General features: G+C 34.9%; 1 protein-coding gene across 6 annotated transcripts; it reads right to left on the reverse strand.

Moving 5' to 3' along the window:
* Positions 1-309: 309 nt before the first annotated feature.
* LOC111777192 lies at positions 310-12431 on the reverse strand. Of its 6 annotated transcripts, none has more exons than XM_023656667.1 (14): positions 12183-12431; positions 11789-11984; positions 11252-11329; positions 9825-10919; positions 8980-9065; positions 8783-8877; positions 8584-8670; positions 8196-8498; positions 7595-8086; positions 6697-7441; positions 6328-6558; positions 6106-6230; positions 4419-4825; positions 310-1812 (listed from the first exon to the last, which is right to left on the reverse strand). In XM_023656667.1, exons 2-14 carry the CDS (start codon positions 11858-11860, stop codon positions 859-861), a joined length of 4770 nt encoding a protein of 1589 aa, XP_023512435.1. In that variant the 5' UTR covers positions 11861-11984; positions 12183-12431; the 3' UTR covers positions 310-858. The 6 variants fall into 6 exon arrangements, 5 of the variants coding, with proteins under 5 accessions (XP_023512435.1, XP_023512434.1, XP_023512438.1 ...); XM_023656666.1 differs by having other exon boundaries at positions 11789-11989; XR_002812358.1 differs by lacking the exon at positions 12183-12431 and adding an exon at positions 2154-2271 and having other exon boundaries at positions 1685-1812; positions 11789-12144.
* Positions 12432-17286: the final 4855 nt, after the last annotated feature.

Raw genomic sequence — 17286 nt, forward strand, 5'->3', positions numbered from 1 at the left:
TGAACATATGTCTAAACCAATTAAAATATCTTCAATCATCAATATCAAAAAAATTTAAATCTCTAACCTCAAATATATATCCAACACATTAAACCATTACCATGCGGAGGTTAAACAAACTACAAAAATCCTTTCAAACCATAAGCAGAAGAATCATGTTGAACTCTCAAAAACATCATTTTAAAAAAACAATGAGGCTATCAGCTTAACCCATTTGAAGAAGCCTGTAAAATATGGGAATAAACAATTAAGGCAATGGTCTGTATCATACTCAATTTCTAGTTGGCTAGAGTGTTCAAAGGACAATACTTTGCAAGTAAACTTTAGAATCTTGGTAGAATCTCAAGTCCCAAGTAGTAGACAGCATATGATTCAACAAACACATATGCTGCCTAACAACAGCTTAGAACAAGAACTACAGGAAATTAACAGTGAACTACAGGAAGGGTATAGCACAGAGAGAGTACTGTCAAGGTGAACATATTGGTCTGTAGTACCTGATGATTGTTAACAAGCAAATATTATTTCTGTTTCCATTCTACTAATATATACAAACCGCCGTAATTCTGATCTTGAAGTCAAAAGTGCTCAAAGATGAATAACTAAAGCATAGCCAAGAAAAAACTAAAGGAGAAAAGGGGAAAATAATTACTGGTATATACTTTTGAGAGGGATATGAACAGATGGAAGGCGGGTCCTCACGTAACGAAGCCCTTGAAAGATCAGCTAACATAACCTGGTATACATTTTGCCGAACGCAAATTCGACGCCATAAAGATGAGATGAGAGTAACAACATCATATCATTTCCTATTTCTCTGACAAACCCCCCAAAGTGAATCGGTGAAGTATTCACATTTCACATACCACCGATCGGGTAGAAGCTGTTTTGTTTTCGGAACAGTTTTTGCCGATTGTTGCTTCTCTGGGAATGGAGAGACAAAGACAATGTTAGGGATGTAGAGTCATCTTCCTCTTCACCATCTATCACCTTTTCTGAGGACTCACTATGGCTACGTTTCTCATCCACTAAATCCATAAAAAAAGGAATCATACTCTTTTTTCGTAGCTTAGTATCCGCCCCCAACGCAAGCTCGAGATTTGGCACCGTATCGTGATATTGGTTCTCATTTTTGGCTGGAAGTGCTAAGTGGTGATCCTCTAGTTGTTGATGTGAATCAACAACAGGAAAGAAGTGCTTTTCAGCAGTTTCAAAATCTTCTGGAATAACATTCACATCACATACTATATTACCTCCCTTTTTCTGAAATAAAAACGTGGGACCGATATCATTACGCGGTGAGACATAAGCATCAGATTGTGAATTTATACCACCTGAACTATAACTATTTTCATATGAGTTACCAAAGCCTGTCCTCATCTTTTTGCTGACATTCTCTTCATCCAGCACTATACAGTCCACCTCCTCATCCCGAGAAGTACGTTTCTTAGAACTAATAGAGACTAGAGCTGCCGGTAAGATATCCATCTGTTCTCGCTTTCTGTGATCGAACTCCAGACAATGGATTGCTTCGGAATTTAAATCTCTTTTTGAAATACCTTCAGAGTCTGAACTCCCTTCTGCTGTCCGGAGTATAACTTTCTCTCCTTCACAAACCAATCTATCTACAATTTTCTCACCTGCACTAGTTTTTTTCATGTCATCAATGGTCTTAATGAACGGCGGCATATCTTCTGTTGCACTGAAGTCCAGCTTCACATTCTTATTATCATTAACACCTACAATTTCTTTAACTTGAATGGTCGGTTCAAATTGCTCCCCTTCTATGGTCTCTGAACGATCAGATTCCTTCTGCATAATAAGAGAACATCAATGGATCCATTAATCTCAAGAGTGAGAAGGCCTGATAAGACTAAAATGAACAACTATGGCAATCCGATAAGGAAATGCAAAATAGAGAAGTATACCACAAAAAATAGTGATAAAGAAATGAAAAGGGACAGAGACGTCAGGAAATGGGCTGGAAGAAGGAAAAGGGAGGGAAAGAGATATAATATCTGGTATTCAGTTATATATCCTATAATTAGAAAATGATATTCCATTCCAGTTCACAATAAGATGGAGCTAGATATCCAATGGACAACAAAAAACACGATCTAATCCACATTGTATTCATCTCCGAAATAGCCCACCTAATCAGCAATCAATTCACCCATATAACTGATGGGCAAACTTAGCATCATATTAGATTTTCAGTTCATCCAAGCACCTCTCTATCTTCAGCAAGAACTCCTTCAAAGTTTCCTGGTTCTGCCAGGTTAAACCAAGGTCTGATCAAAAGAAACAAAACAATGTAGGAAATAGCGATCTAATCTGTTAGGAAGAACTAGGATTATAAAATGAGGCCCGAGTGAAACATAAAGTAATGAATATTTACTCACAATTCAGAATTAATTAAAAAACTGGACCCAAAAGAAAAAAAAGAAAAGCAAACGCCATCCCACACTAACCATTATACATCAAATATTCATTGAAGTATAGAAGGCAAATTACACTTTATTTCCTAAGTTTCAAATTTTGACATTTTTAACTCGAGTCAGCATCATGAAACAGTTCAAAATAATCTCCACCATTAGCTTCCATTAAATACAGTAACAAAATGAAAATGGAGCAAAATATCAATGAAATCGACATTAAAAAAAATCAATTGAACCCAAAATGATTAGTTTATTAACTAAAGTCAATAATTAAAGTATTAAACACACAGGACACAAAAGAAAATGCAAAAAAGTTGGAGTTTTCCAATCACAGACGATCGTTACTCAAAATTTAAAGCATAAAATGGGAATTCTCTCCATTTCATTTTGGGAAGGGGTGGATTCAGTACCCTAACTTGAGGGCGTCTCTTTGAGGGGTTTATGAAAGGAGGGAGATGCCAAAGATTGATTTGGGAAAGGACGTGATATGGTCAATTGGAAGTTTTTGTTGGCTTATGAAAAAAACAGCTACGGGGGTACATGGCTCAAGTGGATTAGTGGATAAATAATGGCTGCCAAATTCTCAGTTTTCCTCAACGAGAAGCCTAGAGGGTAATCTGAGCATCTAGGGCCTTGAGGGAGAAAAGAAGATCATTTATCACACTTCCTTTTTGTGTTGGGAGGGCCAGGCCGTGACAAAGCACATTTTATCTCATCCACAATTGGCCAACAATACATTATTGCTCCTTTTAACAGAGTCAAAAAGGAGGATAAAGAAATGGGATGTCCAGCTTGTGAAATTCCTTTATCCTATATATTCATGCCTCTTCAGAGAAATCCTAGAAGCCATGCTATAATGTGCATCCTCGCAGTCTCTTGATGACAATTTCCTACACCAAGAGAGATTGTTCTAAACATGGAGAGGAAGATGAGGTCCTTTGTACAGGAAGTTATTAGAACCACCAACCACGGAAGGTACAGTCAATCGAGTAATTTGGTGAACTGGGAAACTACTTTGTTGCGAATCAAAATTAGAGCTTAGGGTAAAAAAGTGTAAAAAGGAGAAAAGAGGAAAGAAGCGTAGCTCACAAAATGGATTAGTAAGTTATCAAGAGAAGAAAAGTGGAACCAATTTGTTGTCTTAAGAAACCAATTGGTTGGTGGTATCTTAGAAAATGAAAAACTGGTTACCAAACTCCTTGATGGAACCTGATTGTTTCTCGGAGGTTTTTGTTTGTCAAGATCGGAACTTTGTGATTAATAATAAATGTTCCATCAACAAAGTAATAATTTAGAGTTCAAATGAATAATAAAAGTGTCTGACTAGCCATAATAGCATACAAAATTACTTTTTGTAACCACATCAGCATAATTAAAATTATAGAATAGACTACAAAAGATATCTTATCAACTATCTACTATTGAGGCAATCAGGCACAGCTCTAAACTACATGTTACTGCAAGCAATAGAATATTAACTAAATAGACTACTTTAAACAACTTCTAAAAACTCGAGGTTAAAATGTCAGCCTTTTAACCTAACGATGTCCAATAGATGTAATATGGAGGTTGAGCAAAAATGTAATTAAAAAATAACTAGGAATATAAGAACATCAGACAAATTAAACTGCATATTGCTTGCCTGTGCCAATGCAAGCATTAGTAAGGATTCGTTTTTAATAAGAAACAATTTCATTGATCTATGAAATTACAAAAGGTACTCGAATCCAAGGTGTATCACGCATTCCCATTTCCAAAGCACTGATAAGGATTGTAGATAAAGAATACCATCAAGAACAAAAGATATTGAGGAACAAGGGAGCAAGAGAAACAAGGGTAGTGAAGACCATAGCAGATGTGTGTTGCATTCATTGTGTGACTGTTGGCCGCAATGGTAAGTTTGTGTGTGCAGAAGTGTGCACCAGAGAAAGATTTCACTTGCACAAAACTATAGGTAAAAGATGCAAAAAGAAGTATTACCATGGGAGCAGAGCTAGCCGATCCTTGACAATATTCCATGCTTGTAGCTAACATTGACGATGCTTTGAGTTCAAACTGATCATCCTTACGGCCTGAATTTTCTAGGGAATTCAGTTGTGTCTGGTGAAAAGAAGATTCACATTTGCGACAATCGGTGCTAGTTGTGTCAGAAGTTTGGTCTGCCGAACTGGATGCATTACCAAATTTGGGAACATCACAAGCAAATATCTTTACATCTACACACTTGGCCAAACAGACATCATCAGACTTTGTTGCTATGATATCCGGAAAGCTCTTGTCTAAAGGCACAGCTTCTTTGCTACAAATATTTGAAGTCTTCAATGCATCTGAACAATTCACCTTCTTTCCCCTAAACACACCCCATAGAAAAAACAACATATTCCAACCTGGAGGAGGGAGGTAAGGAGAGAGATTGAATCACAAGATCAATATACATGCTTATACAAAGGAGTAATCTAAGACATACAATTGAAACAATAAATTTCTAAACCAGCAAATATATCTATACCTATAAATCAAATCAGATCTTGATGTATTCATCTAAAAGACAATAACTATTCCCAACAAAATCAGTAAATGACAACTACATCCATCGTTTAAAACATTCCAAATACAATTACCAACCATAGAACCTAAAATTAAATGGAGTTTAAGAAGATTTGTATGTACGATAAAGTTACTAGAACTTTCTAGAGAAAGCTAAATTATACCCTTCCTGGAAATTATAAGATCTGGCCAAAGTACGACAAAGGAAATACTGACTAATTTAACTAAAGAAAGTTTAAAAGTTGAGGGATAAAAGAAGAAGAAGAAGAAGGTAAACAAATCAATGGTCGTCTTTTGTGGCTAGCTTTTTCATATGCTTTTGTACATTCTTTCATTATTCTCAATTAAAACTCAGTTTCTTATTTAAAAAGAAAAAAAGAAAGAAAGAAAAAGAAAGTAGTTAGACACAGAAATGGTTTCCCACAAGCTTCTGTAGTACCATTAATCCTCAAACTAGTGTCTTCTCAATTATAGTTGAAGTTTTCCTGTATTCACTAAAAATGATTCAAAGGGAAAATGCCCATACCACTAACTCAGGGGGTGGGAAGGCAAAGATTTAGTGCTAGAGGCTTTCACTTGGGAAATATGGATGGAGAGGAACTATCAGATCTTCAATGAAACAGAATGTGTTGGAGAGGAGTCTTCAATTTTCTCAAGATATCATATTCTTCTAAAGCATACCATATTCTTATTGCCAAGACTATGCTGTAAAATCTTTTTCTGTTTCCAGTTTCAACGAAAGCTGGCTTACCTAAATGCTGCACAGCACAACTTAACTCCTATCTTTCCCAATTAACAGAGTAACAAAAAAGTGATCTACAGCTCAAAATCCCCAATTTTTGTATAAACGGGGCATTGAACAATAAAGCTCCAAAGGAGAAAGAAAGGACACCATGATAGACTAAATTTCACCCTCAAGCAATTGAAAATATCAAAATACACAAAATAATGAACCAAACACTCCCTATCTGAGGATTCATATAACAAATGAAAAGCCTCTTCTAGATATGCTCAGACATCATTTACAAAGGAACAACTTGGTGACAATCTGACAATTTCAAAGACCTATTTGATAAATAACCACACAATCGAAATGATAAGAATTAAAAAAAAATCTTACGTTGTGAATTTTCAGGGAGCTGATTTGAAGAGAATATCAAGAGCTCGACACCACCAAGGTTGCCTTCGAGTGCTAAATCATTCTTGATCATATGATCCAATAAGCTTTTGTAGTTTCTCTCGTAACTGAATTGCAAGAAATACAGTTGTACAAGAGAATATCAGACTGGCATGAAAGCCGAAGCAAGGATTAAAGAAGATGGAAAATTGCTGAAAGTGGCACCTGTGAATATCTTGTGCAAAAAAGTAAAGAGCAATATTATCTTCTTTAACACCACAGTCATGGAACTGGGATGGCCATGTGCTCAAGCGAGGTACTTCCTTCAAAGAAATAATTTGTGGAAGTCTGTTTGCCACTTCAACAACTTTGGGTGACGCACAAGTTGACAGATGAGCCTGAATTCCATCACAGAAATCTGGAAGTTTTCCGCCTCTATGCAACTCAAAACCACCCCTTCAAGAAACAACAAAAGGTATTTTCAATGATTGTTAATGAATGATAAAATATATCATATCATAATTTTTTTAAGAAAAAAAGAAACATGAAATAAATTAACAGAAATCAATGAGATAACTCAAATGAGAATCTTACTGCCATATATATTCATACTCCGGAATCACTGACATCTTCAGGAGAAGTGAGGTTGTTGCACTACGACCAAACAAATCTTTCATCCTAACCTTTTCAACAGGAATGGCAGTTGAATCTGTATCCTCAAAATTTGAAGGAACAGGAGCATCGAGATGCGGCATGACATGTGGCTTTGAACTACTTGCAGCTGGTTGCTTGTGAAAGTTAGTAGCAGAACTACTGATAATTGTCTTCCCTTCATATGCCCTTTCAGATGAAAGCTCATTTTTTATCTTGTTTGAAAATGGAAATTGATCTAGATGCACGATATCACTATTTGAGACTGTGCTTGGTGAGGAAACCTCGTCAGATTGTTCACTAAATTTTCTCTTTTTGCATATTTCAGGCCTTCTAAGCAATGCTGCTTGAATTGCGGCTTTCAACTTGTTCTCCTCACACGTCTCCTCTCTAGAGCTAATTATACTGCTATCGGCACCATAAGGACTACCACTAGCACAAGATTCTGTAGCATGTTCAGTTCCTTTACATTTCAGACAGCTACCACTTCTTGGACTAGTAGCAATGGCAGGCTTCGATAGATTTGCAGAACTCTCCCTATTTTTCTCATCTTGTCCTGTCATTTCCCGTGACCTTCCAGTATCATTATAAGATGGCCTCTCAACAGTTGGTTCTTCCCTGGGGCTAACATGATTTATCTTTTGTTCAGTAGAAGAACTGCATAGTCCATTGGAGGATAAAGCTCTAACTGAAAAAACAAATGAAAATATTAACTAAGCCTTAGCATCAACAAACAACAGGCATATAGAACTTACAAAACTCTGAAATTAGTGAATAAGAGAATCATGCACAAAGAAGCAAATATGATATCAACTCTATCCAGCCATCAGAAACGGCATACCTGGACTGAGTGGATTATCTACACCCTTGTGAACTAGACTGCTTCTCAATTTGGGGTGAGTACTTGAGATTCCATCAGATTGTATAACTTTTTGATCTCGATTGTTGCTTGGAGATGATACCAAATTGGTTTCACCACGCAATGAATGCTTTTGATCAACCTTAGATGTTGAAACTGCAGAACTTGTTACTTTCGATGGATTTTTCCTATCTAAAATGTTCCTGTCCTTCCCTTGTTTTACACCCTTTGGATCCTGGACATGAGGAAACTTAGATGGTAGCATTTTAACTCTTGCTTCACTCATGCTTGCACGGCCAGAATTTGAAGTTTTGAATGATTGGGATTTTCCTAAAGCTCTGGAAGGCCCATCCTTGACTTCAAGGGAGGTATTTTCTCTAGTCCCCCTCAGCTTTTGAGGTATAAACTCATCTACAAGTTTGACCTTGGGTTTCGAATTTAAGATGCTGAATGAATTAGACTTTAAAAGAGTACCTGTATGTTGAAAGTAATAGGCAAATGCATAAACAATAAACAATTAGCATCAACACGACGAGAAGAAAATTAAGGAATAAAAAAAGTCCATATAGGGCTGCTTATCTACCCTTGAGTGTCTGAAGTCTTGAACTAACAGATGGTGAGCGTGCCATTTCTGAACCATCATTACTGCCTTGATCACCCAAACACTTCTGTTGAGAAAACATCAACTTCCCTTTATCTAAGCTCTTTGATGAAGAATCACGGGATAGCCCAATACTCCTGCCAGGGCTGGATGCTTTTGTTGAGCCTTTGTTATTTTCAAGGACCTGTCTTTTTGCAGCTACAGAAACATCAACATTTTCCACATTCTTCTTGCCAAAATTTCTCACACTTGAGCAGTCTCTGCTTACTCTTTTTCCCTCAGCATCTGAAGCATTCAGTGTGGCAATAAAATTAAAGTTGCTATCAATAATATTCTTAAAATGACTTCTAATTTTCAGCATTTCTCTTACCAGAAACATGGGTACTTGGACTAATGATATTTGACCTTCTCCCTTCATCTTTTTTTTTATTGGAAATGCAACCTTTCCCTTCAACATCTGAAAATTAATTGCACGATGAGACCATAATATACTCTTAAAATAAGTGAAAACTCTATCTTCCCCTTTCTTCTTAGTTATTACAGTTGTATAAACATGAATTCAACGTCACCTTGCTTCTGGTTTTCATTTTCTTCCGCTGATTTGCATTCCTCACACAGCCAGTCACCTTCAGGGACTTCATCAAGCATCTCTCGCATGCAATAGCTGTTACAAAAAATTTGTTAGAACACGTGGTACTTAGTTTTTCAAGAATAGCAATTACAAATACAAAAGTATGCCATTTAAATAAAAAGGGAACATCCTTACGTGTGTTCTGCACCATCAGTGCACCTACTACATATAGCAAGCAAATCCTCACGACCAGCATCGCCACAAATATCACAAACTTTGACCTGATTCCCAATGGAAGTAAGAGAATGCCCAGAGTTCAAAATCAAACTAAAAAACTTGAGGAATTGAGAATAAAAGAAACTATGCAGTAAACCAAAATTCTCGATGATACAAAAAAATAAAGATCAGAAAAAATGAGAGAGAGAAAGAGAGTTTTCCAAAAGCACCAGCAAAAGCAGCCTTTCCCTGTACAAATCTAAATAAGTTATGGGCATGGTCGCATCATGACATCAACTAAGACACAAAAGCCATTGAATTTTACTTATAAGGGGCAACCAATTAACCTTCAAAGCAAGAACCAGAGAAAAATCAAACCAAAAGGAGCGGTAATTCAGATGGAAACTACTTAACACAATTAATCAGAGACAATACAATATCAACTTTCTTCATGATTTTCAACTTAGAGGACATAATCCAAAATCCCATCCTATCAACTCCCATATATATAACCCTATGGACCATTACTAATAAACTACTTAACACAATTAATCAGAGACAATACAATATCAATTTTCTTTATGTTTTTCAACTTAGAGGACTTAATCCAAAATCCCACACAATCTCCTCCCATATATATAACCATATGGACCATTACTACATGAAAAACATTTATTACCAACTGACCCAAACATTGCGAGATGAACCAACCAACAAAAGGCTACAACGGGTGGAAGATAAGAGGGAAAGAATTATAGACTTTTAAGTTCCAAAGAGATAGTAAAAGGGACTACTTAAATATAAAGAATTTCAATTCAACTCACATCATGCTCCACAATATCCGATTCATCGCTCTCAGATCCAGATGCAGATTGCAAATGGGGCTCCTTCACATCAGATGACCCAGACAAGTTCTTGGAATTTTCATCTTGATCGTCTTCATGCTGATTTTTCACATCTCCATCACGTGGCTCACTTTTATCAACATGGATCTCTTCTTCTGACTTCAGTAAATTTTGTGAAGAAATCTTGAAATCGTGACCAATTTTGTTGCATGTATTGGTAACAGATTTCTCCCCAGGAGGTGGAGCATTAACTACTTCCCTAGTCAAAGTGTCATTGTGTACCGAAGATGATTCTAATGGCTCTCCCTTCACACAAGCAGGTGGGTTCTGTTCAAAACCCGTTCCAGATAATGGCTTATCACTTGGACAAAGAGAGTGAAGAGTATGTGCTTCCTTTGAGCTGTTTTGAACCTCTTTAGAAGCAGGAGTCTCTGAAAAAACTACCTTATCAGATCCTTCTCGACATAAACTACCCACTGAAGCAGAGCCACATGATAGATTTTTGTTGTCCATGATGTTCTGGTGAGAACCAATTGCAATATTTGCATTGCTAGAACCACTAATGCATGAAATGCTGTCATCATGGCCCTCTACACCCTTGATACTCTCATGCTTCTCTGAAATGGTTTGTATGGATGACTCAGTAGCAATATGTCCCTCTGAAACTATTCCACTATATAATTTTTTACGCATGTCAATGTCTACTGAAAAATTCGCCGCATCAGATGACCTTATTGTTGCCATACTATCAGCATTTTCAGAAAAGGAATCGTGACTAGAGTTAACGCTAAGTAGATTACTTGTCTCACTATTGGCATGTAGTGAACTTTCACATGCTCTATTCTTTACGGAGGATATAGCATCAGCATCATTAGAAGAATACTGACTAGTAACATTTACATGACTGGTTTCATCAGAAAATTCTTCAGTTTTTGAAACTGTATGAGCTCGTTTAAGATGCATACAAGATGAACAAGGAGCAGAGCACACGTTACAAGTTCCAGACTCGCCTCTCATATGAACTGTCTGATTCATGGAGCAGTTGGTAAAATTTTTACTTGACTGAGGTGATACCTAAAAAGATGAAGTAAGATTAGCAATAGAGAATGAACTCTTTTCCTTTCTTTTCTAGCAATTGCCAATATAAACAAATACACAGCCATCATCTATTCACATAACTGCTAGAATGGGAAATGAAATCGATACAACAAATCACCAAAATTCAGTATACCAATGAATTATATATCGAAACATGAACTTAGTAGCTAAGCTATAACATTGACTTCAGATACCCAAAATGTGAACATCCAATTATTACTATGGTGTTAGGGACTAAGATCTACGCAAGAAAACAAAAATATATCTTACTTATGAACCATAAATCCCAAACCACCCTGTTATCTCACCATATTCCCCTGAATGTCATCGTCAGTCTCATCAATAGGCCCTTGTGTACGATAACTCCCTCTTAGAACTGGTGTGATCTAAAAGGAAAAGCAGAAACGGCATTAATAATCATCCAACATTCAGAAGAAAACCAAAAACTCACAGCATAAAGAATCTTACATCGACACTATTGCCAAACACCAGTAAGAACAAGCAATACCATCTCTTAAAAGCAACAGCAAAAAGAATTACACACAACAACGACTGCAAAATCTCCAGCGAACATAGAGACTTCACAATCCCAAAAAAAACAAAGGGTGAAACATCCCGTTCGCAAAAAGGAACCCTAATTCTGAGAACACAAAACAAACCAATCCCACAGCAACCACAGACAGAAAAATTGTCGTAAAAATGGAAGAAAGCAAGCAACCAATCCGTTCCAGATAAGAGAAACCCCAAAAAAAAAAATCAATCGAACACCCAAAAAGAACCCAGAATCAAAAGAACCCAAATAAAAAAATATCAAAAAGAACCCTAAATTGAAAGCGATTGCATGCCTTGGACTCGGAAAGCGCCTCCGCATCATCATAAAGTCCGTCCACAACCCGTTCCCTCCTCCTCGCCGCCATCACCGACACGATCGGCCACACTCCCGAATAACCCGTTCCCTTAGCAGCCGATTACAACAAACCCCACCACCAATCACACCCCAACAAGCCACTCTCCTCCTTCAGTCCGCTAATTGAAGAAATTCTGGACTAGGTTTAAGCAAAATTACACACAAATATAAATGGTAAGCCTACAAATTACACCAGATTAAGAACCCAGATGAGAGACAGAAAGATAGAGAGAGAGAGAGAAAAAAGAAGCTCGAAAATCAGGTAAGTATTAGTAAAACCAAAGACAAGATTAAAATAAACAATATATAGCGAAACGAAAAAAACTCCTCACCCCCAGTAATTTTAATTTAATTCTCCTCTATAATTTTCCTCCAAAGTTCCAGAAAATCCAATCGAACTGTAGCTCTTTTTCTCTGTCTCTATCTTCTTCGCCTCTCTGTTCCTCGAATTTTCTCTCCTAGATTTTCCCGAGAAAAACAAAGAAAGTAAATGAGGGAAACGCATTCAATTTGGAGGCCCTTATAAATTTCTGCATTTATGAATACATAAAAGTTCTTTTAAATACTCTTTGCCAAATGCCATCGCCCATTTATTCATTCCAATTTTCATTAATTTTTTCCTCCATATATATATATATATATATATATATATATATTGCATTTTAAATCTATAATTTAAAAAATATCATAAATAATTTAATGGCAATATGTAATTAAATAAATATTCCTTTTCTTATCTTCAAATTTTTTAAATAAACGGAAAATATTTATTTTTATTTGATCATTTAAATTTTGTATTATTTATTTTTTTTAAGTTATTCTATTTTAACATGCATGTTGAGTTCATGANAACACCACATTTTTATCGCTTGTGAATTATATAATAAATATTTAAATAATTCTTTTTTTAAAGGGTTGTTGCACGTGGGAGGAACAAACACGTGTAGAGGGGAGGTTGGAAATAATGGCACGTGATTGGCATGTGGAGCATCGGACTATCATGCGCCCAGATTGCTTGGCTCACATTTTTTCACCAGAGGTTTATTCCGCGTGTGTTTGGATCAATGAGAGATTGACACGTGTTATCCCCGTTTTGTAATTGACAGACTAAAACGTGACAGCCAAGTAATTGTAGTTTCTTCTCCTTTTTGGTGAAGAAAGGGAAAGAAAATTTCTATAAGAAATTGAAATTAATGGAAATTAGACTTTTAATAGATACCAATATAATATTGTAACTCATAAATTATTGGATTTTTGTTTTCTTTAAATAGATTATTGATTTCTAATTATTTTAATTTTCTCCTATTTTTAGTATTTTCATAAACTAATTAAAATATTTTTTTAAAATATTATGTTAATTAAAAATAATTAATCATATAAATTTATTTTATTATTTTAATTATTTATTTAATATACTCTAATGCACATAATTTATTTTAACATAATATTTAGTATTAATTTTTTAACAAATTAAATATAAATTTATAAATTTTGAATGGAAGCTCCCAGAGAAGCAGAGACCGAACGCATCACTATATGTAGAGTGTTCAAAAAATTCGATCAACTCCATCCAATTTGTACTGGTTGGGTTGGGTTGAGTTGGTTCATGAGTTCTTTTAAAACTAAATTAGGTCGATCCAAACTGTCTTTCAAATATATATATATATATTTATTTATTTATTTTATTTTTATTTAATTCTGTAATTATCCTTTTTATTACTTATTTTGGAAGGCTATTAAAAATAAATTTGACTTATTTCAGTAATTTTTTTAAATATATATTAAATTAATCATTTCAAAATAAATAAATAGATATTTTATAAGTTAATATTTTATTTTTTATTAAAAATAAAAATTTGAATTTGGATTCCAATCATTATTTAATAAAAATTACTTGAATCGAAAAAAATTTACAACCTAAATAATTGAGTTGGGTACAGAAAAGATGTCTCAACCCGACTCAATCCAATCCACGAGCACCCTTAACTAATTGTCTAATTCAACTGCATAGTAGTGAATGCGTTACATATCCAAAAAGTTGGGACTCCGAACAACAAGGAGTGGAATACGATAAAAGGACATCGTCGTAGCGGGATAGCACGACGTGAAAACCGAGCGGATGAAACAGATGATTGTGGATTTCAGTCGAACGATCTATTTAAGTTTCATTTCTTCGGTTACTTAGTCGTTTTCATTTCACAATATGAGTGACTAAATTAAATTTTCTTTTAGGCGGGGCACATTTTAAATCTTATCGTGTATCTTTCTTAATTAGTAAGTCATTCATGCTTTGTTTACCTTAAACGTGTTTCGGGTTTTTTTTTAATATTTAGAGAATTCCTTCTTTTTTGCTCAGCTTAAATTGTTGCCATTTCGCTCGCTACTATTACGGGAATCACTTTCGCTTTATTTTCCTCTGACTATTAAGACGTTTCCGTTCGTCAAATTGTTCTTTATATTTGACCAACCAAAAGGACGTAATGACACATTTCTAGCGTCTGAGAAAATTAGAATGAATAGAAAGTCCAACGTATCGTATATCCTATAAGAATCCATTATACTTTACATATTTCTCGAGAGATTTAGGGTAAGTAGGACACCTACGCTTAGTTCAAAAATAAATCAACATTCACGTGGAGCTAAATCATGGGAGAAACAAGACTGAGAATACTATTACAGTTAAATTTTATTTCAAAAAATCTGATGCAACAAAGAATTGGTTCGGGTCTAGTGTTGTTGCTTGTATTAGTGTATACTTGCATGCACGATATCATGTATTAGTACTTAAATTTTCAACTAAAGAAGACGGTTTGATCCCGTATATTTTTTTATTTTCATATAAGCTTATTACGAAGTAAATACAAATATATAATTTAGACGATTATTTGTATATTAATATCAAATTTATATATATTTTACGAACATGTTTTGAATATACTAATATCATTTTAGTTCCGATAATTTATTTCATTTTAGTCCCTGTACTTTTAATAAATTAATAAAAATTTCGGGTGATAGTGGGCATAGGGTGATGGTAATGGGCATATTATGATGGAGGTAGATGCCTATTTTGAGTATCTATGACAAAGTTTCTCTAAGTTAGTGATATCAACTTGAAATGGTGGTTGCTTTGTTTTGCTCTATTCTTGGCCTCCTAAGGTCCCCTCCCGTCCTTCAAAGATATAGTCGACAAAGTCGTTTATGATATAGATAGTTCGATGAATTTTTTATAGTTGATTCTTGGAGGTGACGTTATTCTGATTGTTTAATTGATCTTGGTAAGATTTACGACGATGTTCACTTAGTGCCTATTTGTATAGGTAGATAGGGTTTGGTGGCCGAGCTTTGACTATATTGAGTGTGTTTTCAGCGGCTAGTACTTGAAGTAATATTACATCCGAGTAGGTATTGAAAGAGAAATAAATTTATGCTATTACAACAATAATAAATAGAAGAATAGACATTATACGTGGAAGCTCTAAAATCGAAGATAACCCACGACCCACTAGATGAATTTATATTATATGAAAAAAAAATAGCTATGAAAATAGAGACGAGCGTTGCGGTCCTGACCCACGTGTTAATATTCACGGTAAGCCAACAGAATTTGATTTTTGTATTTAGTTTCGCTATTTTAAAGGCATTACTCGTACAATTGCAGTTTGGCGTTTTTGCATGCATTAAGCAATATCTTTAAGTATTCGTTCTTTCACCTAAATGTTGAGTATCAAGATCTCCCAATGTCGTAAGTGTTGTTGCAATAGTACTTGTTTGGTGTGGTATGATTAGTTAGACAAGCTCATTTCGTAAGGATTTGCCAAAAGACTACGAGCTAGATTGGAACAACCATGTTAGCAATCGACACAGTCCTAATCATTGTATGTGACATCTAGCTTGAACTATCTACGCCATGGTTCATCTTGTTGAGCTTTCTGAAGTTCTTGCCTTTGCTCGAGTTGTGAGCTTTTCTCATCATTGTTAGCGGTATATTTTGGCATGTGGGTTTTTTTTTTTTTTTTTTTTTTTTTTTTTTTTTTTTTTTTTTTTTTNTGTGTCGGTTTTGACATGTGTGTTTTTCTTTTGTCGGTTCTTTGATCTCAAACATTTTCATCTTTTTTGGGGGCTTAAATTGATAGAATTAGTCATAGAAAATTGACGGCAAAGATTAAAAAAAACATATTTTTTCAAACTTCAAGACTGAAATCATAAATTTCGAATATTTTCGTATCGAAATGATACTTAATCTAAGATTCAAGGACTAAAAGTGTATTTTGTTCCTTTTTCATACAACAAACGTAGGTGCACGACCGTTCGAATTTTTGATGTCGATCACTATTTAGTTATACTCGTGTCAACGCTCTCTCGAAATTTGGGAAAGATTAGAGTCAATAAAGTAATAATTATGAAGTGGGTTTTTAAGGCGATGACCAAATAATGTGAAATTGAGAATAAATGAAAGCAAAATAATTGTGTGTAGATGAGAGAAAAATGGGTACATTAAATTAAATTAAATTAAATGGTTTCTTCCATAATGGGTTGTAAGCTGCCATTATGGAAGAAATTTATTATTTTATTATTATTTTTTTTATAATATGGTGACTGAATTTAGAATATTTTTTAAAAATTTTCAAAATGTTTCATTATATATGAAAATTTACATCTAAATTTTTAAAAACATTTTTCGAAATTAAAATATCAATTTATTGTTCTTTTTTTTATTCAAAAAAGTTTAGAAAATTATAATATAATATGAACTCATAAATACTTATGGAGGAAAAATGTCCATGCTTTTTTTTAATCTTAACTAGGGAATTATGATCACGTAATAAAATAAAAAATAAAAAAATTAAATAAAGAGTAATAGTGGTCTCTCGCTGTTGCCTTTCTCCTCTACCTTTAAATAGGATTCCATAACTTAACTGAAAAAAGTCTCACATGTTATACGAACACAACTCTCCACAATGGTATGAGCACAAGCTCACTTTGGACTTCCCCAATAGGCCTCACACCAATGGTTAGAGTATTATTTGATCATAAACTCATAATCATTCCCTAAAGTAGTCGGACGTGGGACTTTCATCATCCAACACCTCCCCTCGAACAAGTTACGCCTCCCCTTAATCGAGACTCGACTTCTTTTCTTTTGGAGTCCTTTGTTCGACATTAGAGGATTTACCAATCTATTGGCACGACTAAGTTTAGGGCATGACTCTGATACCATATTAGACGAACACGACTCTCTACAATGGTATGATATTGTCCACTTTGAGCATAAACTCTCATGGTTTCGCTTCGGGCTTCCCCAAGAGTCCTCACACCAATGGAGAGAGTATTCTTTGATTATAAATCCATGATCATTCCTTAAATTAGCCGATGTGGGACTTTCATCATCCAACATCACATTCTACCATCCAAAGTAATATAGATCCAAAAAAA

Source organism: Cucurbita pepo, chromosome LG16 (genome assembly GCF_002806865.2).
Source record: "Cucurbita pepo subsp. pepo cultivar mu-cu-16 chromosome LG16, ASM280686v2, whole genome shotgun sequence".
Lineage (NCBI taxonomy): Eukaryota > Viridiplantae > Streptophyta > Magnoliopsida > Cucurbitales > Cucurbitaceae > Cucurbita > Cucurbita pepo.